The sequence below is a fragment of the Acromyrmex echinatior genome, chromosome 3 (assembly GCF_024713525.1).
Source record: "Acromyrmex echinatior isolate Ae372 chromosome 3, ASM2471352v2, whole genome shotgun sequence".
NCBI lineage: Eukaryota > Metazoa > Arthropoda > Insecta > Hymenoptera > Formicidae > Acromyrmex > Acromyrmex echinatior.
Window position 1 is genome coordinate 22,514,012 of NC_141854.1, and position 25,285 is coordinate 22,539,296.

The window sequence follows — 25,285 nt, forward strand, 5'->3', positions numbered from 1 at the left end:
GACACATATTTGATATTTGGTGAAAAACGAGAAACAAACAATTCTCGTATAATCTAGTGCAGGAATAAACAACAAATCTATGGTATCAGTAAGTGCATTCTATTTGATAATACACACAACTATCTATGGGAGCTTTCCAGCAAGAGACATAAATTGACACAAGAGTCATCCTACTCTTGTTCAATAATCAGTAAAAAACAAGACAGAATGACTCTTGTATCGATTTGTGCCTAATTCGCTAGAAAGCTCTGTTCGTTACTCACTGAATGCTATGAAAGATAGAATGATGCTAGTGTCGACTTGTATCACTAAATGGAAAGTACTCGGTACCTATCTAAAAGTTAAAGAATGTCATGAACGCCATTTATACTTGATAATAAAAATACATAGCTTTTACATATGACACTTGCAGTGTTTCTACCGTAATAGTAAAAAAATGTTTGGAATCGATAATTTTTATTATTTTTGTTATTATTAATAATAAATGAATTTGAAAGTCAGTCCTAAATATAATAGAATAAACATAAAACATCATATATGCAGCGCTCTTGACATGGTGACTAAACACATGTGACGCACAAGAAATCTTTTACAAATGACAATTGAAAAATCCTGCACAATTTATGTGAATCACAAACCAATAATAAGATTGAAAATTTAGCTCACAATTTTAATTTGAAGTGCTCAAAAACCATGACATGAAAAATGGCTGATACTATCAGTGCAAATTAAAACGATTTTTTATTAAAAAAAAAAACATCACGGAAAAAAAGTTAAAAAATATAATAGAAAAAAATATAAAAAAAACGTAACAGGATAGAAGAGTAAAGAAAATAGCGCTCTGTTGTAAATGATTCAGGATAAAAATGTCGTCCGTTGCAAGTCAGGTTACTTCTTACTCAACGAAATCTGCAATTGTTTTTTCGACACGATGATTACAAGAGAATAATGATCATTACAAGAGAGGTCACGGTTTCTTGACAACGGAACGCGACACGGTAGAGCACGTATATACGCGTCATCATTCCGCGGAAAATTGCACACGAAGCTGATAGGTCATTCAAGGACACGTAGCTGCGAAGGCGAATAGCGCATTTTTCTAGTCTATTGATTGCATCTCTACCGAATATAGGGTAATATTCAATCTGCTTAATGACGCGACCTGCACCGTCCTCGATTTCATCTTACCGTCATGCACGGTGACGGTGAGATATAGTAGGCCGTTTCCCTTTTTTCCTCCTTCCTTTTTTTCGTTCCACTTCTGCACTTAAGCAAAATACTCTCATTGTTCTTTACGCAGGAGTGAACCCGTCTCCTCAGTGTGCCAAGACACTACGAACCCGATAACTGGCTTACGTTACTTGCGCGTTTGCCGTCATCCTTTTCCAAGAAAACGAAAACTTTTTAATCGAAAATATCGAAATAAAATCGAAATAAAATAGTCTACAGTCGCATTAAAATTTTAAGGAATATTATTGCGATTTATGTATAATAATAAATTTTTGTATTTGAATAAAAGGCACCTATTTATTTATACAAAAATTTTTATACGTGTTAAAAGTACGTAATTATATAATATTTTTATAGATACTAACAATCAGAAGAGCAACTATCAAAATATTAATAATTATTGCACAAGTCATGAGATTTCAAAAATTGACAAAAGATTAAAAAAATAAATAAAATAAATAATAAGAAATGGTGTAATAAAAAATCAATATATAATAAATAAGAAGAAATAAATATAACAGATAATACTTTTCGGACTTTCACGGGTAATCTTCTTCAGGGGTGCCAAAGGGTACCCTCTGAAGTATAACAAATACATTTTTAATATAATAGAAAGAATTTATCTTGTGCTTATTAATTCACATTAATTCAATATTTAAATAAACTTTTGAAGAACTCAAATAACATCATAACATCGTAAGAAATTATACCTAACATATTATAAAGGATTTATATTCAGCTTTCTTCCAGTACGATTTATTGATCGAGATCGCGAATATCGATATTCGTTGCAAATCGCGAATGCTACATCATTTATGGGATAGACACGAGTTAATATTAATGCATGACGCATGTTGGCAACCGTAGACATAATATTTATGTTAGCGACGTAATAAGATTTGTTTCGCGCGCATCACAAATTTTATTTCTTTGTATTTTCATCAATGATCTTCAAATTTTAGCCACTTTTATAGCATTATATTGATCTCATGTATACGAAAGATATACATACCTAAATATAATATTCATTCTAAATATTTTTACTTTCAAAGTGTTTGCATTCACAAAAATTTTATCTTGTTCAATTATCCATGTGTCAGATTTTCTTGAAAATCGCATGGAATATTTAACACCGTTTTCTTTAGTATATATTAGGTGTTGGAATTAATTCGTAGCGTTTTACAAGTGATGGGAAGTACTTTCATTAATGTATTTTTTAATGCTCATGTGAAATAAATAACATTCTTTCATTAAAAACGCTACGAATTAATTCCAACACCTAATATAAATTATTGATTAAATTAAATTATTGATCACCTGAAACAATTTGCGAGATGTCATCTACGGGAGTAGAAGGCATCTACACGGAAAAGTTCTTTCCTCCTTTCGAACAGAGCAGATCAATGATCATCTCCATGAATAGAAAGAAAGGAGATCGTGTTTTGAATGCAACATTGTAAAAACAACATCGGGAGAAATCCACTTATCGGGAGACTTTTATGGCGGTGCTACGTCTGCTGCTGCGGCGAAACGCCGTAGATTTCGAAGTGGCTATGCGAATTTCTCGCTCTCGCGCAAACCGCAACATGCGAGCTCGATTACTTCACGAAGAGAAATAAGTGTGTGTGTGTGTGTGTGAGTCTGCCATAAATATATATAAAAAAGAAAAACTCTTTTACCTAGCCTCCTAAAAGTCTTTCGTACATAGTCTTTTACTTCGAGTTTATTCAACATATAAACGTAATACTTGAAATATTCACTGTTATACTATCTTAAATCGTTGCATACTTTCCGTCTTTCTCAATGCACTCTTCGTTTTTATCAATATTTTTTTACTTTACCCGAGTTTACCTTTGCAATGCTTTCTATGCGGTCTCGCAAGTGTATTTACACATTTGTATCTGAATACTTCAATATGGTATACATTTTTGATTTTTCAAATACATACTGTTAAATTTATAATATCAAATTATATCCAATTTCAATTATTTTTAATTATTTATACAGCTGTTTCTATTCAGTTAATTCAACTAAAACAATAAGTTAAATAATTTAACTAAAAAAAAATAAATAAATAAATTTGGCTCAAATTTAGTTTATTATTTATTAAATGCATACATCAATATGGACGTTATTTGCTTCGAAAATAACTAGAGAAATGGATTGATTTCATTTTGACATGCATGGAAGTTCTTCTTCTTTTTTTTTTTAAGATTCCTATTTGGATTTCCAATCCACCACGAAGGGTGACCTTAAGCATTTCATATAATTCGCAACGGCCTTAAGTCTTGTAACTTAATCACAAAGAAGAAGCAATAAGTAAACTTTAAATAGGACAGGAACTGAGTTGCCATTGTTCTTTCAATACCAAACAACGTAGATTTTATATTTGCAAAAAGAATGGCTAAGCGAAAATTAGTAATCACACACATATCAAACGTTGAAATATCATCAAATATTCCCATTTGCGTATACGGCAGTCATTTACGACTTTACGATAATGATACACATGATTCATGTCGCGAGGAAGGGGTTTCCAGAGTGCCGATCTTACAATTTTGTTTTAATGCGAAGCATCTCGACCCAGAAGGAATCACGTCGGCATATAAGAAACACTCGAGAGTACCGCGCTAATAGGCCGAGATTAGAAAATCGGCACGAGAGGAATAAGAAAACGCCCGTCTCTCGGGCGAGAGGAAGAGAGAGGGGAAGGAAGGGATCTCTGCCGGTTTGAGAGGCGGCGAATGCGATTGCGATTGCATAGAGAGCGGTATCGCGAGAGAGGCGCACGAGAGTGCACCCTAGCCAGTGGGTCACGCATGGGAAACTGGAACGGTTTCATCTCCAGGCGGAAGACTCGATTTTTCTCCACGGGAGAAACTACCGATTTTTCTTTCGATCGAGCGTTTCTAGGTTACAAGTAAATAAGAGCGCGCCGCTCGCATGCGTCGCGCTAAGGAACGGTCTCCCTATTTTCGCTCCGCGACATAATTTTCGCCGACGACGATGCGAAGCAGCGCCGCGGAACCTCTCGTGAAAAAATAGAAAGAAAAAGGAAGATCCTCATTGTACTTCGAAATCTGTTTTTTTTTCCCCCCCCTCGATCCGATATCAATTTCTTTGGAAACGAGAAAAAGACGCGTGAATACATAAATGTAATAAATACAGTAACCATTCAAACGTATGCATGAATAATCGAATATTATTGTGACAATCGTCTAGTAGCTTTCGTACGTTTTATTTTATCGTTTACGAAGTTTATTTACAAACGAAAGCTATAAAATTCATCGCTATAGAAAGGATTAAGCGCTTTGTGTCTGCGAACATGTCCGAAATGCGGATGTAACAACAGTCGCACGAGTTTTTACCCCGATATAAAAATATCTCCGAATGATGCGCGGAATGGGGCTAAAGTATTTTTTAGATAGCGTGCACATTATCTCACGATTTGTGCATTTTGCGGGAGATTCATCGAGTCAAATTTTATGATATCTGTAGGAATCGTGAGACGTATTATTTATACACGGGCGTGTCATTGATCTGTAGGAACGCAGCCGCGATAAGTCCCGCCAGTTACTCCGTTATCAGTTAACACGCAAGTAACAGCAACGAAATCGTATCAATGGAAAGAGCGAGGAAACGGAGCGAGAGAGAAAAGGAGAGGAAAAGACGAAGGTACGCGAGGTGTAGCGCGGCCAGCACACTTTTCTCGTAAAAATCATAAAGCTCATAATAGCGTGGCGAATCGATTAGTTCCGGCATAAATCTCCTGATCTCGACACACCGCGCAAACACGCCGCTTGAATACGCGTCGCGCGTATTCGCATAACCGAACGCCTCTTGTGAGATACCTACTCCCTTATGCGAGGAGTAGCATTCGCACGACGGAAAAAGAAACCGCTTAATAGAAAACCAAACCGACGGTCGTCCCGCGAACCGATAACTGTACGCTCAAAGTGCATGGGTTATCCTGTACACCGAGCGATAAACCTGCTTTTTCAGCACGTCGAGACTTTTAATTGTAGAAAAAAACGCTATTTCACGCGCTCGCGGCGAGCTCTTAGTTTCTTTACGTATAAACAATTCATACTTGCGTATTTCTTTAAATACTTATTCGGAATCTTTATTTAAAAAAAAAATCAGCTATTTGATTTTCGAATTTAAATGTGGTCTTTAATTAGGTTTTAGATCAATTAACTTTAATTCGATTCGTGACATATTCACGTTTCAGTAATATAAATTTTCAAGCGATTGAATTACACTTCTTTTGATTACACTTAAAAACTTATACACTGCTATTTTGTGCTCCAATCTGTCAGATATTAAACAATTACGTGACATATTTACGACTAATACTCATATATTTTTATATCGGGGAGATATTAGATAATTAATGCAATTTTATATGAATACGAAGTAAAGGAAGCTGACTATTTTGTAGTCGAAAGATGTGTTTTTAATTTGTTTTGAAAAAATATGAACTATAAGAATGTATAAAAGAACACTAAGTGCGTACACGTAGTTACGTTCGGTTAAAGTTATTATCCGGAATCTCTCTCGTTGCCTAGAGACAATATCTATCGCTCGCCTATATTTAAATTCGCGTAAAACTATGTCACTTAAATTCGGAGCTTACCGTATCTTTCTTATGCGCAATACCAAGTGTCCCAGATATACTATATTATATATTAGCTTGGAACAAAAGTTCGTAACGCTTTATTTGTATCATGTATATAAAGTTTTGTAAAATATTTGGCGATTATAACATTCGGTAGAGCAAAATTTTAAAATCTTTAAAATTTGTTTCTCTAATTGCAGTACGATAACTTTCTTAATCAGAGTTATAAGCAATCAAAATGCTCCTTTATTTAATTCGCAATAACTCAATAACAAAAAATGTTAGGAATATTTTTTTAAAACGATTTGTAGGGAAAGCTTTCACTTTAAGCTTTCACATTAGAAAGCAAAAAAAATGTTCGCAAGCTTTTTTTTGGGTACGTGACAGGCTCACAAAGTAAAAAGAAAATTTTCTCATTTTGTCTAATTTGGAATTTTCTGTATATGTATAAAAAATTATCACACTTAGAAACTCGAAAAATATATTAATCTTTCGAAAAATTTTAAGCTTTAACCCTTTATTTCCATTTAAATTTTGTTTTATTTTTTACAAAGTTACAAATGTTTAAATTCATAGTGCTATGAACTTTGATTTCAACCTAATATTTCCATGAGGTTATTTAATAAATTCGAGAATCAAAAATTAATTTAGTCAATTAGTTGGAGCCTATAACACTTAATATTTTACGAACATCTAATTCTAGATTTTAAAATCATCAATTCTTTCTCTTAGACTTTAAAACCATCTTTTACATTTAAAGTAAATTTTGAAAGTTTATGTAATGCACACAAGATATAAGAAAATCAGTATTTTAATCTTAAAATTTCGATTTAGCTGAATTTTAAGCAATTAAATAAACGAAATTAAAGGCGATAATACGTGATACCAACTTTACAGTTTTTGTCATTTTAAGTCAATAATCTTTTTCTATTTCAATCAGAATCATTTTAAATAAAATAATACTTTTTGATACAACTTATGTAAAATTAAAGTAACCCAAGAAAATATCAGACTCTCGAAAAAGAATTTAATTCGTAATAATATAGAAAGTTCCTGAAGAATCGAAAAATTGTCAGAAATCTTTCATTCGTGTTTTTTGATATAAATATTTGAAGTAAAAATAAGGATGAAAATAGGAAAGATAGGAACAAGAGAAGCGTGAATCAACTAGCTCTTCTTACCTGGGAGCATTGATGATCGGCCGGCCCATTGCCCGTTGCTGGCGCTTCTCGTTGACGGGAAGGCGCAGATAATCCTGGTCGCCAAGGAGGAACAAATCCTTTGAAATAATCATGTCCACCGCGGTGGCTGCTGATTAACAGCTGGCCGCCTCTCCTGGTTCGGTCTCCTAAAAGGGCGATTCGCCGCTTGGACAACGTGGCACGTAGACGTTGTGATCGTCACACACGAGTTAATTAGAGCCTCACTTTCCCGGCACCGCAAGTCACGATTTTCATCGATGATCAGAACGGACCTGCTACTCGGCACGGACGCGCACTCGACGCCGACGTTAGCATCCTCGCGAACTTCGCGGTAATGGAACGATTTACGGAAACCGTCGCTATGATAAGATCTCACACGTTACACGATTATCGGATGAGAATGCAGAGATGGACGATCTAATGACTGCGATTGGATCTTGAATTATGTCCTATCGTCAATTTTAACGTGTAGGTGTACGATTCTTAGTGATTGTATGTTTTCCTTTCCACGGAGCCGATCTTCGAAGGCACGACGACCGAGTTCGATCGCTCGAGGAGCACGGATCGCGGGATTCTGGGCACTGAGAACGTCCGCGCGATCGTTTCGTTGGTCGCGATAGTCTCTTCGAGAAGGGGTCTTTTCCCGGCCGGATCGAGAAAGCTCTTGAGTCGACTCTGACAGAGCCGATCGGTCTTCGGAGATCAGAACTTTAAGTCCAGCTCCTTTTCGTCGTACAACGTGTTACATCGCACGCTGGATTCGCACCATGGATATACATTAAAGGATCGATGCGATGGTTTTTCGACGTCGAGCTTCTTGAGAGAACGAATGTGTTTGAGCGAATGTGGGTCGCAAAGTTTCGCGCACAGAGATCGAGAAGTATTTTTCTCAACTTGCTACCTTTCTTCGTTCAATGCAATCATAAATGGACGTTGTTTTTCTTCTGGAACATAAAATAAGAAACACATACATTAAATTTTGTCTGTAAAGAATACAAATGTTATACGTATTTGTGTAAATATTACAATTAAAATTCGTTGTTGTTATTAAATTCTCAATCCATGATTTGCGATATAAAGTTTATTATTGAAAATTTTGCGTATGAGTTATTTAACTTTGCATTAAAATAATAAAAACACTCACAAATATCAAAAATGGAATTAATCTTTATATATTTAATTATATTTAAAAAAAACTTTGTATTTATTATAATTTCTAATTAAATTAGTTATTAATAAGATCTGAACTTAGAAAAATATGCACTAAATAAATAAATTATATTATCCTCATTTTATGAATAATTCAATGTTACTTTACATATTTTTTAGAAATAAAAATAGTATTAAAATAAATTAGATACACAGAAAATACACAGAATACATTTTTGAAGATCCATTTATATATTTATATAATAAATTTTTCTCCGTAATAAATATAAAATAATTTCTGAATTTTAAATGCTCATACATGTATACGTATCTTTGTGTTTAAATCTATTCTAAAATTATTTAAAACGATTAGGGAAGCGTAGTAATATCAAATCCGGTCTAGAAACGTGCAAAAGTAGACCTTTATTATTTTATTCGCTTCCACAAACATCGCATCAAACACCGCAAAAAACTGAAAGTATCGCGTTGAAATGATCGAAAATATCCATTATGCGATTTACTAATATAAGAAATGTTACGTTTATTGAAAATGTTACGTTTCTTCAAAAACGGTGATATAAAAAAAAATCACGTTACATTTCTGTCGAATATAGTTATAGTCACGCACGATAGAATACTGTACATATATATCTCGTTTAATTTACTGCTAACAACGCTCGTATTAATTAAATCCAGCCAAAGATCATTTGAGAAATAGAACACGATGTCACCGACCTACACCGTTTCACACTCGACGTATTGCTTGCAAGAACTTATTTTGTATTTGCATTAATTTTCGCATGCCAACTAGTATTAGTTACGGGTGAACGAGTCACTCGAATTCGAGTGTTAACTAAAGTTTTGACAGGTGTCTCTAATTTAGTAGCTTGTTCAATCGAAAATCGTCGCGGTTGAAAACCATGATTCAGTTGAAATTCGTTCGTTTCGTCGATCATTACCGCTTTCCTACGCAATTTAATTACTTTAGAGCACGATACGTAATATGATCTAATTACAAACGTAACATACGTGAATAGAACATGAAACATTTTCTCCTGCAACGTAAACCAGGATTATAGAGCTAATCTGAATATAAATCCATTTAATTTAATTCTTTGATAAACATTGGTTGTCAGATATAACAATTTTTTATTTTTCTTCTTCTACAGAGATAATCATTACAACTAAATAATTACAAATAATTACATTCCTTCGGAAAAATTCTTAAGATCATTCTCTTTTACAATATTAATTTATACACTGTAAAAAATAAAATGTTAATTTTAACTTAAAGAGGTACAGTGGATTTTCCGAGCATGCAAAAATGTTAAAATTAACGTCTTTAAGTTAAAATTAACATTTTATTTTTTTACAGTTTTTATATTACAAAAATTTATTCTTAATATATATATATATATATATATATATATATATATATATATATATATATGTGTGTGTGTGTGTGTATATATTTTTAATGAATATTATTTCTAATATGAAAGAAAAAATTAATATAAAATATAATATATTTATGAAAGAAAGAAGAAAATTGTAAAAATAATATCGTAAAAATCCATAATAATGTATAGATATCAATAATGCAATATTCTTTATAACCTAATTATGATGCTCTAATACTTAGATGCTATTCTCGTATGCACAAAATATAGATAAGGTGCAGTTATTGAATTGAAAATTTGATTTTAACATCAATTTCTTATAACAAAGAATTCTGTTATACTTATGTTATATAAAATGAAATATTATAATGTTCGTAATGATAAATCTTACAATTCAAAGTTTTAATGTAATATATGTACATATAACTATAACGTATAGCGTGATACATATGCGTTTAACACGACAACAAGTCACTACGGGCTTATCGAACAATTATCTCTTGTACAGCACATTTGATTAAATATTATACCAGTGCAACTGTGATTACATCACGCAAACGTATTGTAATCAATAAAATTATACAATTTTGACATAAACATTAGTGTTGTTATTGTTTTCCTTATTTATAAGTTATATAAAATAAAGTTTCTCTCGGTGATTGATCCAATTAATGATATTCTTTTACAATAATGTAATGGAATGTAGAGCGTTATTCGTGATGATCCTGGCGAGTAGCAGCTGTGTTTTATTTCAGTGATATCCCCAATATTTCATCGGGAAGAATTTAAGAAACCGTCATGAGATCATAAATTTTAAACGCTATTATACAATTTCCTTGGACTTGAAGACGTGAGAAAAATCGCGTATAAACTCGTCCCAATCCGCCCGATTAGAATGTACGACTTGCGCTATTGGAATCGTTCCAAAGTCAATTTGTTCCTTTCGACGCTAAAGTCGGCACGTCTAATTGTTCTCTCGTAACTTGAAACTTATGCCGACAACGATCATTAACGGACGCGATGAAACACGCACGATGATAAGATCAAGGTTCAGGGCTGCCACGGTTGTTTTGCGAAGTCACACTTACATTATTATGGACGCAATGATTTATGCGAGAGCCTTCTCGGCCTCGCTTGGTTTAGGGTAGTTCGTTGCGTGCGGACAAATAAATTACGAAATTGTACGTGCCAGTCAATGGTCGGCAACTGAATGACAAAAGATCACGTCACTCGTGACATTAGCAAAGTAATCGAAAGTGCAAATTCAAAGTTGTCGAGACAAGAGACTACTCTTCGACGCAAAAAACGCTAGACACGCGACTTGCATTAATCCTCCAGAATTGACAATCTATTGGATTCATTCAATTATATAAATTCCCTTTATATCTACGAATTTATTCTTGTTAAGGTAGACTTGATATTATTTTTTATACAAGTCACGTCATTTTAATTCTGAAGTTAATTAATGCCTTCTTAATTAACATAATTAAATGAGTTTTATAGACAACGTTAGTAACTGTATTAAAGATTTCGACATCAGCTTCGGAAAATTAATCAATTTGCGATTAGCATCGCGACGACAACGTTAATTTCGATGATTTCATGATGACGAAGGTCAACGTATCGTGAGAACAGCGAGTGCAACCTTGATTGTCTCATTAAATGTCGCGTAATTTTACGTTACACCGCGAGGAAATGATAATTCTAGGAGTATTAACGCACGGTACAAGTTGCAGGTTGCAACGTTGGTAAGTGTAACTCGTTTGACATAGGCAACGAGGACATTTATTTCCCTACCTGCAACGTGTCTGTCAGGTATATACAATAAATTCTTGTTACAAAACTGAGAGAAGCTCTTACGAGCAATCAGAGTGATGAAAATATCACATAAAAATTGTAAAATTTCTGGGATAAAATGTTACATATTTATCACATAGATATGACTTTATATGTACACTATTTTAGTTTATCCAATGACATACATTTCTACATAAACGTACTTTCTTTTTTAACGAATTGTTATTTGTTCGCAAAAATCTTTCTCTTTCTCTTACACACACACACACACACACACACACACACACACATTTACACATACACAGATATTTTTTCTAATCAATTTAAACAATAGCTTGATAATTAAAACTACAAAAAATATTGATCACTTCTAGCTCGATGTAATATTTATGTGCTGTAGTTATAAAAAATTTATAATATATTTAATTTTTGGAGGACAAAAACGTGGCTTGTACGTAATAAGTAAAATTATATTTTTACTATAACGAATTAAAGTAAAAATTTATGTTTTCGGCTTCATTCTACGGATTTCACAATTATTTTATTTTAAAATGTTACATTTTTCAAGTGTAATCTTTATCAGTTTCTTTCCAAATAAGAATATTTATATTCCCTTTTTAATGAAAACTTAAGAGTTCTAGATTTTACTTAAAAAAGTGACAAAGAAATAATAAGAATTACATGGATGATTAATAAAATGATTCCCAATTCATCCTTCATTAGTGCAAATTACAAAATAACTACATAATCCTAACATATTTAATATAAAGTGTCACGAATCTTCTTTGCCTTGACAGGCAAATGAACTGGAACTCTTTTTGATAGCTCAGCAATTATTTTTCGCAATTTAAAAAAAAATTTTGCTACAAATATCTATATATTTGCATAAAATAACTAAAATAAATATATAAATTTAAACATTACAATCTCCATTTCTTACAATAATCGTACTCCCGAAAAGGCTCTCTTCATCTTGGAGTTCAGGTCAACCGGCTGATCCGGTCAGTCCGATACCGCTGGACGGTCGGTCGTCGACGTTCGATGCGGAAAAGACGACTGACCCGATTCTTTTCTTCTCTTTCTGCGCAACGTCACTTCTTCACTGGTCCAACGTCCGGTGTCGTGCGAATAATTACGAAATTCAACGGGTGCGGCACAGGGGCACACATACCTCGTGAATCTCGTCGATCTCGTCGTCGACGGATTTACCGGCGGCCGTTGGCCCCGCAGTCGCCGCCCGCCGATACCGGTGGTGAATGCGGGACGTCGAATCCGGAGCGGAGCGTGCGTAGACTTGACTGTTTCTCGTCGAGCGGCCGGCTACGGCGCGCAGCAGCCGGCAGCAGCGGCACCACCACCTCTGTCGTCGAGGTCGTCCCTGTCGTCCCTGTCGTCGTCGCCGACGGTGATGACCCGAACGTCGTCGTCGTCGTCGTCGTCGTCGTCGTTCCTGTCACGCGTACACTATGCACCAGCAGCACCGGACACGAGCAATACAAGCATGCGGCCATCGCGCGCGCGGCAACGGCGGCGACGGCGGCGGCGGCGGCGTGCAGTCAACGAACCCGCATTTCTTTTCGCCCGAACTTTTGTTTTCCCCTTTTTTCTTTCTCCTGTTCGACGCGAGAGTGTGCGAGGGAGAATGAAAGAGTAAGAGAGAGAGAGAGAGAGAGAGAGAGAGAGAAAACGAAAGGGAGAGAACCACGCGCGCACCGTATCTTATATCCGTGGATCTCCCGACACGCGGCGGTCCTTCTCGCGCGCGCACACGTAAGTATATATGCGTACGATATATACGCACACCTATATACCGGTGTATCCCGGTGGCCGCTTTATACACCAGGAACAACCGACCCTCCCGGTGTCACTGGCTTCTTCTTCTTCTTCTTCTTCTTCTACCTCCACCTCTTTCCTCTTTTTCCTCCTTCAACCTCTCCCCCTCGCCTCTCGACTATACGCGCTGTCGTCTCTATCGCGCGCGCGCGTGTGTACTGTGTTCGCGCATACTCGCGCACCTGCAGGGCTCTATATGCGCGCGCGAGCGCAAGTAGGTATACGCGACACACGTACGTGTGTTAGAGCGCCGAGTACGCACGGACCGGCGCACGCGCGCGTTTCACGTTTCTCCTCGCTTTCGCACGTGCATATACGTACATCGGAGTAAAGTGTGAGTGTGAGAGAGAGAGAGAGAGAGAGAGAGAGAGAGAGAAAGAGAGAGCGAAAGAGAGACCATCTCTCCTCGTTGCTCTCGCGACGACGGCGGCGGCGCGCAATCGTTCACTGACCCGCTCTCACCGACACGGGCTCTCGTCGCGCGCGCGCACGCATACACACACACACATACACACACATACATGCACACACAGAGAGAGGCACGCGCGTCCGCCCGTGTGTCGATTCGATTTTCCGATGCAATTTTTCTCGTCGGGAGAAACGAGAACAGACCTGTCCGTCTCTTCGTTCCGTCGTAGCCGCTCCGAAAGTCCGCGCGCTCTCTCCGCTCGTTTCGCTTCGCGCGGCGGCGAGTCTCTTCCTCTTGTTCTCGAATGCACGGGAACGAGACGAGCGAAATGCATCGAACGAAAACAACCGGCGAGGCGCTTTCTCAGCGCACTGCCGGGACTGATTAAAGAAAAAAAAAAAGAAATGAAAAGAGAGAAAATTCTTACGTTTCTTCCTTCGTTTTTCTCCTCCTCCTTCTTCTTCTCGTCCACGGTTCTCCGCTTTCGGTCCACGCAACGCGCGAGTGTCCGCAAGCGGTGGAGTCTCGATGCAGCAGCACGAAGTACACGTCTTGTGAAACACGTCCGTTTAGACGATACAGGGGAGACGTTTCGAGGCGACGGTGACGGCGACAGCGACGGCGACGGCGACGGCGGCGGCGACAGCGACGGCGCGCACTCGACGGCCGGGATAACGACAATCGCGCGCGTTATTATCGCCGCGCGAGGCAGAGGTGCCGACGGCGCCGTAATAACCCGCACCTGTCGCAAGAGTCGCGTGAAGTTGCCGCCGCGAGTTGCCCGCGTCCAGTCCGCTACCAGCTTCTTGCACTCCGCGCACCACCACCTCGAGTATAAACATCACCGCGCGCCGCGCGCCGGTTAATGGCATATTATACAGACTCCTCTCGCCGGCGGAATTGTCTGCCGCTCGCTCGTCATACGAATTCGACGAAACGTGGAAACGTCTTCTTATCCCTCCGCGCGCCTTCCGCGCGAAACCGCCGTTCGATCCGTCCAAACTATTCGCCTTGCGTACTATTTACTCCGCTCCGCCACCCTTAAGCGCGTCGCCGGTGTTTTTACTACTTTCCCGGCTTCGTGCGACTCGATATATGGCTCGACTAACTCGACTTCCCTTTTCTCGTCGCTCACTTCACGTCGCTCTCGTTGTGTACTCCCCCGCGCGCGGGCACCACTTTTTTTTCTATTTCTTTTCTCGCGATATATAAATTATCCGTGTTCGATTCTCTGTCCCTACTTGCGATACGGGTTACGATTTTTCATTTTACTCCGCGACGATTCGTCCCGCCTACGCACCTCTAATTCAACGAGGAAAAAGGATCATATATTCTTGTCCAATCTGCGGCAAACTTCTCACGTCCTCTCGTTTTTTTTTCTTTTTTCCGTTTCGTCGAGTCCGATAAGACAGCGCGATTCGCGTCGGCCGGTCGTATTGTTATTATTATGTGTACACCACCTTCCCCCGCAATCCCGATCGTTCCTCACGTTCTCGTTTCGATGACGTCGGGTGACTCAACTCAACTTATAACTCGACTCCGACCACACGACTCCGCGACACACGACGCGCGTGACGGTCGAATGTAGACTGAATCAGACGCTACGCGCCGTACTCCATGTATCGGCCTGAACGTATCCGCGGGTCTCCCTCCGCCGCCCTGCCGCCCCTGGTCTCCACCCCCCGCCACCCCCTCGTCGAGCTACCGCTCTTTCTCTCGCTCCTCTTACCACTCTCGCGACGCGGCTATCAGCTCGTGCCAGACCACAGTCCTCGAGCTCGTTTTTTTTTTTTTTTTTACCGCGATCACGCCGCGCATCTACGAGAAAATTGGAAAGAACACGGTCGCGTAGAAAAATGAGTCCAAAGTCCCATCTCTTTGAGCGCAGCTCAACATTAATATTTTATCTAGATATATCTAATGCGATCTTTAATCGATCTTCCGCGAATGCGGAAGTATAATATTCAAAATGCGGAAAGGGATGCATCTATTTTTAGTTCATTTTTTTTTATATTAATAAAAAAAATATGAAGTTGAGAAAGTAAATTATAGACAGATGTAAGATAGAGATAAAAATCGTTATTTATTACGCGGGATAACATCTTCGCTAAGAATACCTTACAATTATAATTATAAAACAAAAAATAGTGAGCATTAAAAGGGAATTCAGATATAGAGATACAGCCTTGGTCAAAAATATTACTCATATTTTTTTCATTTATCTGGAATTCTTTTATCTACTGTTATCTATTGATTACCAGAATTACATATATAAGTTTAAAGGATTTTTGGAACAAAGGATAATTTGCAGCAAATAAATTTATTTTTAACTAAAATTTTAAATAATGTTTAATAAGATGCTTAATAGTTTTGACCAAGGCTGTAAGACAGGATACAAAAATACGCAAAAATAAACGAAAAGTAGGAGAGAGAGAGAGAGAGAGAGAGAGAGAGAGAGAGAGAGAGAGAAATCGCTGTTTATTAAACATTTCAAGATAGAATTCTTTCAAACGCTGAAACATTATACATTGTTTTCAACATGGTACCTATTAATGAATTAATTCTAGAGAAGCGGAATCATAACTTGTTCTCATAAGACTTATAAGAACTTATAGCTGAAGTTATAATTCTATGCGTAAGAAATAGTACGATCATTCGTAAATTTCTTCGTAATTTTATAGCTGCTTGTAATGATATTGAATAAAGTTATAAGTATTTCAGTCGTAATCTTTCAAGTCTTACGAGAAGACTAAGTTACGAGCCTTGTACGATTCAGCTTAAAATACCTATATATATATATATATATATATATATATATTTAAAAATTAAGTCAAAGTGAAAATAATAAAAAATATTTGGAAAAATAAAGAGAATTTCGAAAAATAAAGAAAAATAATATAGATATATGTACAAGCATAATAAGTGTCGATCACTAGTAACGCAAGACTGTAACTGTAAGAAAAAGAAAGAAAGGAAATATACGTGTGAGTGTGCGCGCGCGCGGGTCTGTGAGTAAATAACAAAAAATCCGTTTTCCTCAAAGAGAAAGATAATAATTCTGGGATTGCGAAGTCATTCTGCATTATTGTGGCGGCGGATTAGATAAAGAAGGCGGCGCACGAATGATTCGCGCCGTAATGAAAGGCGCTGTATGATATTTAGCATACTTATAAGCGACATCTTCGGTCAACGTCGAATCGCGTTGCATCGTATTCGAGATATTAACTGCCCTCATAATTTATATCGTGCATTTTTAGTAACGCGATAAAGAGCGCCGTACAATCGGAACGCTTCTTCTTTCGCGTTTCTGTCAACCCGTGGAAGGCGCGACTGGCGCGAGCGCCAAGAAGACGGCAGTACGTTCTACGTTCATGAATGACAAAAGCTGGCACGAAGCGGCGTGTCAGGGAGAAGTTCATGGATGTAATGTTTTATTGAGGAACGCGCGCGCGAAGTATGGATGGGTCAAAAGTTCGTATACTGTTGCACTGAGGAATCGCACGTCACGTTATTCTCGGGTTCTCCTTTGAACAATCTCCGTTGATAATCCGGTATAAATCGTCACTTGACGCAGACGGACAACGAAAAGTGGCCAGCTGCCGCTTGACATGCTTGTTACTCGATTACAATTATTGTTATAGATTAAAATCTAAGCGCGGCTATAAACATATATTCTATATGACGCTATTGTTTATATCTTATATGTAAAGCCAATCGGCGTTTTTGTCTTCCTTCACAAGTCTTATTTTTCGTCTCTTACCAAAGATAAATAATCTATACTTATCTCTCTTATGGTTCTTAAGTATAATTATTTAATGGAGTAAAATATATGTACGATTAATACTTGGTTTTTTCAATATCAATTTAAAGATCTAAAAAAATATATATTTATATTTCTGATTTAATACAAATTGAACGTTTTAAACAACTGATTTATATATATATATATATATATATATATATATATATATATACACATATATATATATATATACATATATATACGTATTTATTAGTAAATGTCTGCAAATGCAATGGACAATCTAATTGACATTTAAATTATAATTTTATTTTGAAAATTATCATAATCTGAAGTTTTTGCATATTCAAATATTCTTAAACAACAACAGATCCTATATGTGTATATAATAATAATGGTTCCTGATGTAGTTATTATTTTCTATATCAAAAGAAAAATGTTTTTTATATGCTATTCAAATATAATTTTAAGTATACAAATTAGGAAATATTTTTGGAAAAGAAATATTAAATGTCGCGAATATTTTTGGAAAAGAAATATTGAGTATAACGAATATTTTCTTTGATTTTCATATGCGTTAGATGGAATCTTAAGGCGACTCCAGATGACGAATGTAACCGATGTATACCAAATTTGCGTACATTCGCTAAATATTGACCTACATTTATATGGATAATTATGCATGCGTGTGTGTATATGTGTGTGTTGTGTGTGTGATATTTGACACTAATGTGGTGTACGTTGGCCACGTGTTGTCTGAACCCGCCTTCACATTAAGATCGAGGCCACAGAATATAATAATAATTTAGACATGATTAGTTATTATTCATACATCAATATATATATATATACACACACACACATTTGTTAATAACAAAAAATAAAAAAATCAATGAAAAGAAATTTATTTTACTTTTTATTTTACAGTTTTGAAATATAATTTTTTTTGCCATGATTCTGTTTTCCGATCGTGTCAAAGAGATTAATAAATCGACATTTACAATTAATGAATGCAAGCACTTAATTGATGTCATAAGTGGAATCTTCATAATAACTTGCATTTTCGTGCGTATTACCGAAACCCATTTCATGATCTGTTTGAGAGACTAATTCAATAATTGCACTGTAACATAATAAGACAGACATTCATCACTTATAATTATAATTTGATAAGAATAATTATTATTCTTAACATAATGTTCATTTGCAAGAAATAATGATAAATAATAAATGTATATATAAATTTTTATGTACTTTAATAAGTCTCCTTCAAAGGTTGACCAAGATACTGTTGTCGGATTTGTAACTTTATATTCCAATAAACCATTTAGAGCTTGTTGAAGTTTCTGTATAATGAGAAAATATTTCAAAATAAAATTTCCATTCTCTAAGAATACATATACATATACATATTAATTATACTAATCTGTATACCTGTATCAGTTCTGCGGATTCTTGTTCGCAAATTATGTTTTCCGAAAAATTGATGCTAATTATATATTGTCCTTTTTCTCGTTCTAAAATATAATGTTATAACATGTGCACGATTACTATTTTGAATGATTAGCATATTCAAATAGAAAAGAGTTATATTTACTTATCGACATATTTGGTCCAGCAAACAATAAAATCGGTACACTTATACATGTAGTATCATGTAAAAATATGGCAGTGGACCGTTGTTTTGTGAAATATGTCAAGTAACGACTAGGAAAGCTGGAAACTCTGTTGTTTACACTCGATGGATGTATACGCACACTACCATCTTCCGGTGTCCAGCTAATTACCCCATTTTTAGTAACTCGTCTAAAACAATTAGAATCATATAGATTAAGAAAGATGTATTTAAACCAAATGATCAAAAATTAATTAATATAAATTATTAATGTCATATCAATTATATGATTGATATATCAATGTCTGCACCTTACAACAGCGATGTTAGGATATAATCCTGCACAGACAATAGCTTTTATCAACGCTATGTTATTCGAATTTCTATTAGAGCCTATATGACTTGGGTTTTCACTATCCAGAAATTTCATCTCACATAAATACTGTGCAAATTGAGCTTTCATTTCGGAGAGAAGTTTCAATGTGTTGAAGGAGAGGAAATACTCTCGGCAAAATTGGCGAGCATTTCCTCTTTGACGTGCAACTTCATATCTTCTTAGAGCTTCCGCAAGAGCAATATGATCACTACACTCTCCCATACTGAGCTCTAACTTTTTTTTATTAGCTATTTCCTCTTGTCCTAATGGACAATAGAAAGCGTCTTTAAATGTGAGACTAGCAGCAATAGCAAATATTGGATCAACACAAGAGAATAATGCACCCCACAAAATCATTTTTCCTATAATAAAACAAAATGTACATTACATTAAAGTTATAATCTGGAGACATGATAGTGTCTCGGCGTTAAACCAAGCGCAGCGACACTGCCGTGGCTACTTCACGCGAACCGGCGAATTGCGGAGGACCGAGATTATCAGATCTTAATTCTGTTTACAACAATAGCAATAATAAATTACCTGTTCTAGGATCAAGTGGCAAATGTGCTAAATGATAACCTAAAGGAGTCAAAGTCTCGTCTTTATCGAGGGCATTAAGTGTCTCAAGTAAGTCGAGAGATAGATCAATAGCTTTCAAATCTGGTGGATCCATGACGGTAGATAGAAACTCTTTGACTCTTCCTAATTGTAAGATTTTTATTTGCAAAATTACCTCTTCTAAGCGTGTTCTTAACATTTCTGGCAACGGATAGTGATCAAATGTCATCTCTCGTGCTTTTGTATACATATGATAACACTCTCCACTTTTAACCCTACATAGAAAATATACAGATTCGATTTTAGTCTACATACAGAAATTTGATTAAATGCATTATTTTTCTTCTAATACCAAATTGTAACAATATATAAAGTATTACCTGCCAGCTCTACCGCGTCTTTGTTTGGCATTAGCTAAAGATACCCACTCAGGTTCTAAAGTCTGAATATTCTTGTTTAGATCAAATTTTGAATATTTTATTTTCCCGCAATCTATTACGTACACAACATCTTCTATAGTAATTGATGTTTCAGCGATTGAAGTCGCAATAATTATTTTACGAATGCCATGAGATGGTTCTTTAAATATAAGTTTCTGATCAACTGTTGGCATACGTGAATGAAGAGGATAGATGACGTATGCGTCTGTTAAAAAAGTTTTATAAATAAAATATTTGAAATATATATCAAATAGTGTCAAAATAGTTATAAAATTCAATAACACAATTACCAGAATGAGACAAAAAATGTGATTTTATCTAATTTGTAAAATGAGTTTGTTGATTCGATAATTCAAAATCTCATAATATATAAAAGCATGTTCTGATTCCCACCTGGATGGATCTCGGTAAATGTTCAATAAAACAACAAAGATGACATGACATCCGGGGAGCATCCAGATGGAAATCTGAACATGCCTTAACATGCCTAAATTAGATTGGAACATAAAAGCTACATTTATAGTTTCTTACTATAATATTAATAATACAAATATATATACTTACGACTTGGATAACATCCAGACTCTAACATCATTTTATTTAAGTTCGATATATCCATCATACCAGGTAAAAAAATAAGAATAGCTCCAGGACCTTTTGTATTACAGATATATCTAACTAATTTTTCTATGAGCTCCAACGAAAGATTTTCACTATTTGGATTCCGTAATTGATCAATAACATGTGTTTCGTATTTTTTCTGTAATTATGTAAAATATTTTAATATATAAATAAATAACGTAATCAATACTTGCTTATTTATATATTTACTTCAGCCATAAGTTGCCTAACATAAGGTTGTAATATGTCCAAAAATTCTTCTTTCTTATATTGCTGCTCTTTATACCTTTTTAGGTGTTTTCTATAACCTTTCGGTTCAGGTGGTGCTTCGGGAAATTTATGACTATAAGTTAAAAAAGATATTATAACAGTTCGTATTAATGGACTTGGTTAGGTGGCATGTATGCGAATGCATGTGTTTTGAAAAATGTGCGAAAATCAATAGCGTTTAACAATTCGTATTAATCTCTCATGCATACAGAACCTAAAATCATCTAAAAAATTATTTAATGATTATTTAAAGTTCTCGCGAATATAATAATATTTCAATAACATAAGAGGAAAAACCAAATCAAAACCTGTCAATTTACAATTAGTATTAGGTGTTGGAATTAATTCGTAGCGTTTTACAAGTGATGGGAAGTACTTTCATTAATGTATTTTTTAATGCTCATGTGAAATAAATAACATTCTTTCATTAAAAACGCTACGAATTAATTCCAACACCTAATAGATTTTTAGAATAATAAGGAATGGAAGTATAGTATTGCCGTTACTTTTTATAATAACAATTTGACGTTGCAATTTTGTATAACGATAACTAAATGCTAAGCTTTGCATTAAAATTAGGAAAGTCACTTTGAAAAGTAACGGTCATCATTATGCGTTATCTATTTAAAAAATTCGTTACTTGTCGCATCGATACGTTATTTTATTCGTTACAAGTAAAAATAATTTGTTACACAAATAATGAGTTACTTTTTTCAATAATGAGTGACTTTTCCAATCCGTTATACAAATAATGATTAATTTTTTCAATTCTGGTGTTTTTACCATTACTGCCGCAATATTGTTGTTATAACCAAATCGTTGTTATAACAAAGTAACGATAAAAAATAACACAGCATTAGTAATGCATATTTTCATTCCCCATTAATATATAGATACAATTTCAATTACATATCTATACTTACTTTATAAATGACAAAACATCTTCTAAATAAAATTCCTCCACAGGATAAGTAAATCCCGGTATATGTATCATGGGACAATTGTTATAATATTTCGAAAAATTTTCTGCATTCAATGTTGCACTCATTAAGAGAACTTTTAAGTCTGTTCTCTAGAAAATAAATTTGAAAAAAGTACAAATTAATTTACAAAACATGATTTAATGACTTGTAGATAAAAATATATATTACAAAAATGTTCCAAAAATAATAAGAAAAATATATATCTAAACTCCTTGAATGAAATAACATAGAACAATAAAATGCAATCTAAATAAAGATATGTGTGTGTGTGTGTGTGTGTGTGTGTGTGTGTTTATTAAAAAATATATATATCCAGTGTATGTAGTAACGTTATTGTAATAACAATATGGGCATCATTAAAACTTACTTTCAGAATAACTTGTTTTAATAATGTAATAACGAAATCACTTTCTGTAGTACGTTCGTGAATTTCATCCAGTATCACATGAGAGAAACCTTTTAATGCTGGATCATGTTTCATAATTTGTAGTAATATACCAGTAGTACAAAATAATATACTTCCATGGTCTCGTGATGGCTGTCTGCAGACAAAAATTTAAAAAGTAAAAGAATATTATACGTCTATAAACCATTATACATAAAGTATAAACATTTTTAAAAAATTTACTTTTCAAGTCGTATCTGATAGCCAACAGAATTTCCAAGATTTTCTGCTCTTTCCATAGCTACACGTTCAGCAACAGAAATGGCTGAAATTCTTCTAGGCTGCGTGCAAATTATTCGAGTAACGCTGCCATTTCCAGTTTCTAATTCATCATCCAATATAAATTGTGCAATCTGTGTGGTTTTGCCACATCCTAAAATTTTTTTTTAAATCATTAAAAATAACTTATTAATTATTAATTGGAAATTTGAACGATTTGAAAGTTGCTTCAACACGTATTTAATGTTTACAATCAAATTTCTTTTACTGACTGCATTGCTCCAATAAATGCAGATAAGTAAAAAAAAAAATCAGAAAAACATTCCATCTTATACTAATAAATCACTTTTACTACTTACCAGTTTCTCCACTAATGACAACAACTTGATTATCTTCAATCAATTGTAATATTTCTAATCTTTTTTTATATGCTGGTAACTTTAATCGAAACTTCAACATATTATTATAAGCATCTTGATTATGCTTTTGTCTGTAATCATTTTGTAATATTCTGTCTATATCACTATTTCTTTGCAACTTTGAAGTTACATTCATAGCTTTGGCAAGATTTTGCTGTATATTACCATGTATAATTTCCAAAAACTTTCTTTTAAATTGGGTGTCATGAAATTGATGATACTTGTTATCTTGCTCAGATTCGAAATTTGTACAGAAAACTGGATTGTAATATTTCTCTGCATTATTTAACATAGTTTTAATTGATTGCTGTATATGAAATGACAATTTAAGAACTTCTGGAGCCTTTTTTTTCTGTTTCTCTCTATTTTTGTTTCTATAATACATTCCTATTTCTTTTCCTCTTAGTCCAGGAGGTCTTCGTGCTTGTGAGTAAGTTCTTCCATTTCCAGATGTAGATTGTATTTGTTCTAAAAAATTCATGATAAATTTGAGATTTCATTTTTTCTTTAAATTTTATCTGCTTAATGTCCACAATGTCAGAAATCAGTCCGAGATCTCGGACAAAGAAAAAATTAACAATCAAATCACATTTGAACAATTTGATCACATGACATGATTGCGATTATTCAATTCTTTTTTTATCCAAGGTCTCGGACTGATTTTTAGCATCGTGGACACAAAGCTTAACGAAAGAATTATTAGCAATTATTATAAAGGTGAAATATCAATCTGTTCAAAGTAAGAGTGTTTAAAAATTAATAGATTTTGAAAAAGCAAGGTTAAAAGCGAACAAAATATTCAAGTTTTGTTTGTGTTTTGATCAGCACAGTATTTAATAAAAAAATAGAAAACAAAATTTAAAAAATGATACATATATTTTTTAAACAACTGAACATCTTGTTAAAAATAGATATTATAGACTGATTTAAAAGACATTTTTCTAATGCTTATTTTAATAAAGCCTCTCACAATAATTAAGTTTATGAAAAAAATATAACTGCTTAAGAACATCTTTATATATATATTAGGTGTTGGAATTAATTCGTAGCGTTTTACAAGAGATGGGAAGTACTTTCATTAATGTATTTTTTAATGCTCATGTGAAATAAATAACATTCTTTCATTAAAAAACGCTACGAATTAATTCCAACACCTAATATATATATAAATTCTAGATTATTTCTAAAAATTTCATTCAATAGATAAAAAAAATTATCATAGATCTAAAATATTACATATACAACAAAAGATAATATCGTTCATTAATATGAACAACAATTATTACAAAAATATTCCATGGAGACAATTCCATCATTACTTTGTTAAATTACATCAAAATAAAGAATCTTGCGAAAAATGAAATATTCAAAGTATAATGGAATATAATTTAGATAACTACATTATATAAAAAATCGAATTACAATTATTTATAAATAATCAGTCTTTTTTAATGGAGATTGTTAATCACAAGTAATTTATAACAGAAAGTTCAAATAAAAACACATGTAAATGTTTATGAACCAAGTCCTTGCTGATTGTTTCTCCAGATTGAATGTACTAAAAATGAAAGAAAAAAGGTGACAAAAAAGTATTTGTAGAAAAGAAATAGGACAAATAATTTTAGAAATGAGTTTAGATTATTCGAGGATCTTACCGTCTCTATCATGTCGTGTGTAGGAGCAGGACATGCCTCTAAAACCTCGTCGGTACATTTTGAAAAAACGAAGCATACATTAATATGAGGACATTAATTTTAATCTTTAAACCTCTCACAGTTGATCAAGTAATGTCAGTTTCAACCACAGACTTTTATATATACTAGCCTGTTAACACCTCACTTTTCCTTCATAACATTCCATGCCAAAGAGAATCAAGGAAAAGTGGAGCGGATAGTGTTCTCTTTTCTGATTGGTACCGTCATTTATAATGCGTTTCCGCAA

At 34.6% G+C, this 25,285-nt stretch overlaps 2 protein-coding genes across 5 annotated transcripts in view; both read right to left on the minus strand.

The window, feature by feature from the left end:
* Positions 1-15,278, minus strand: part of E23 (ABC transporter G family member E23) — a 138,178-nt gene extending 122,900 nt beyond the window's left edge. Inside the window, exons 1-2 of the mRNA XM_087404464.1 lie at positions 14,066-15,278; positions 7,030-7,994 (exon numbers count right to left, since the gene is read on the minus strand). Coding sequence (XP_087260590.1) covers positions 7,030-7,142 — 113 coding nt within the window. The 5' untranslated portion in view covers positions 7,143-7,994; positions 14,066-15,278. The remainder of the gene's footprint in view (positions 1-7,029; positions 7,995-14,065) is intronic.
* Positions 15,279-18,287: 3,009 nt separating this feature from the next.
* LOC105143304 (ATP-dependent DNA/RNA helicase DHX36) lies at positions 18,288-25,215 on the minus strand. 4 transcript variants are annotated; one of them, XM_011051542.2, is made up of 15 exons: positions 25,000-25,215; positions 24,867-24,902; positions 23,285-23,812; positions 22,890-23,079; positions 22,629-22,803; positions 22,202-22,350; positions 21,219-21,351; positions 20,952-21,147; positions 20,328-20,592; positions 19,930-20,222; positions 19,325-19,751; positions 18,996-19,204; positions 18,833-18,915; positions 18,653-18,744; positions 18,288-18,521 (listed from the first exon to the last, which is right to left on the minus strand). In XM_011051542.2, the coding sequence occupies exons 1-15, from the start codon at positions 25,073-25,075 to the stop codon at positions 18,419-18,421; spliced, it is 2,955 nt and encodes a 984-aa protein (XP_011049844.1). In that variant the 5' UTR covers positions 25,076-25,215; the 3' UTR covers positions 18,288-18,418. The 4 variants fall into 4 exon arrangements, with proteins under 4 accessions (XP_011049844.1, XP_087260083.1, XP_087260082.1 ...); XM_087403957.1 differs by having other exon boundaries at positions 24,849-24,902; positions 25,000-25,209; XM_087403956.1 differs by having other exon boundaries at positions 24,767-24,902; positions 25,000-25,209.
* Between the last annotated feature and the right edge of the window lie 70 nt (positions 25,216-25,285).

What these genes read in the sequence shown, in the direction of transcription:
- LOC105143304 (XM_011051542.2), bottom strand. Translation starts at nt 25,075, where the DNA reads ATGCTTCGTTTTTTCAAAATGTACCGACGAGGTTTTAGAGGCATGTCC. An exon ending in CACACGACATGATAGAGACG is followed by an intron (nt 24,903 to 24,999) that starts GTAAGATCCTCG and finishes TTTCATTTTTAG; the next exon opens with TACATTCAATCTGGAGAAAC. An exon ending in CCTAACATCGCTGTTGTAAG is followed by an intron (nt 19,205 to 19,324) that starts GTGCAGACATTG and finishes TAATTGTTTTAG; the next exon opens with ACGAGTTACTAAAAATGGGG.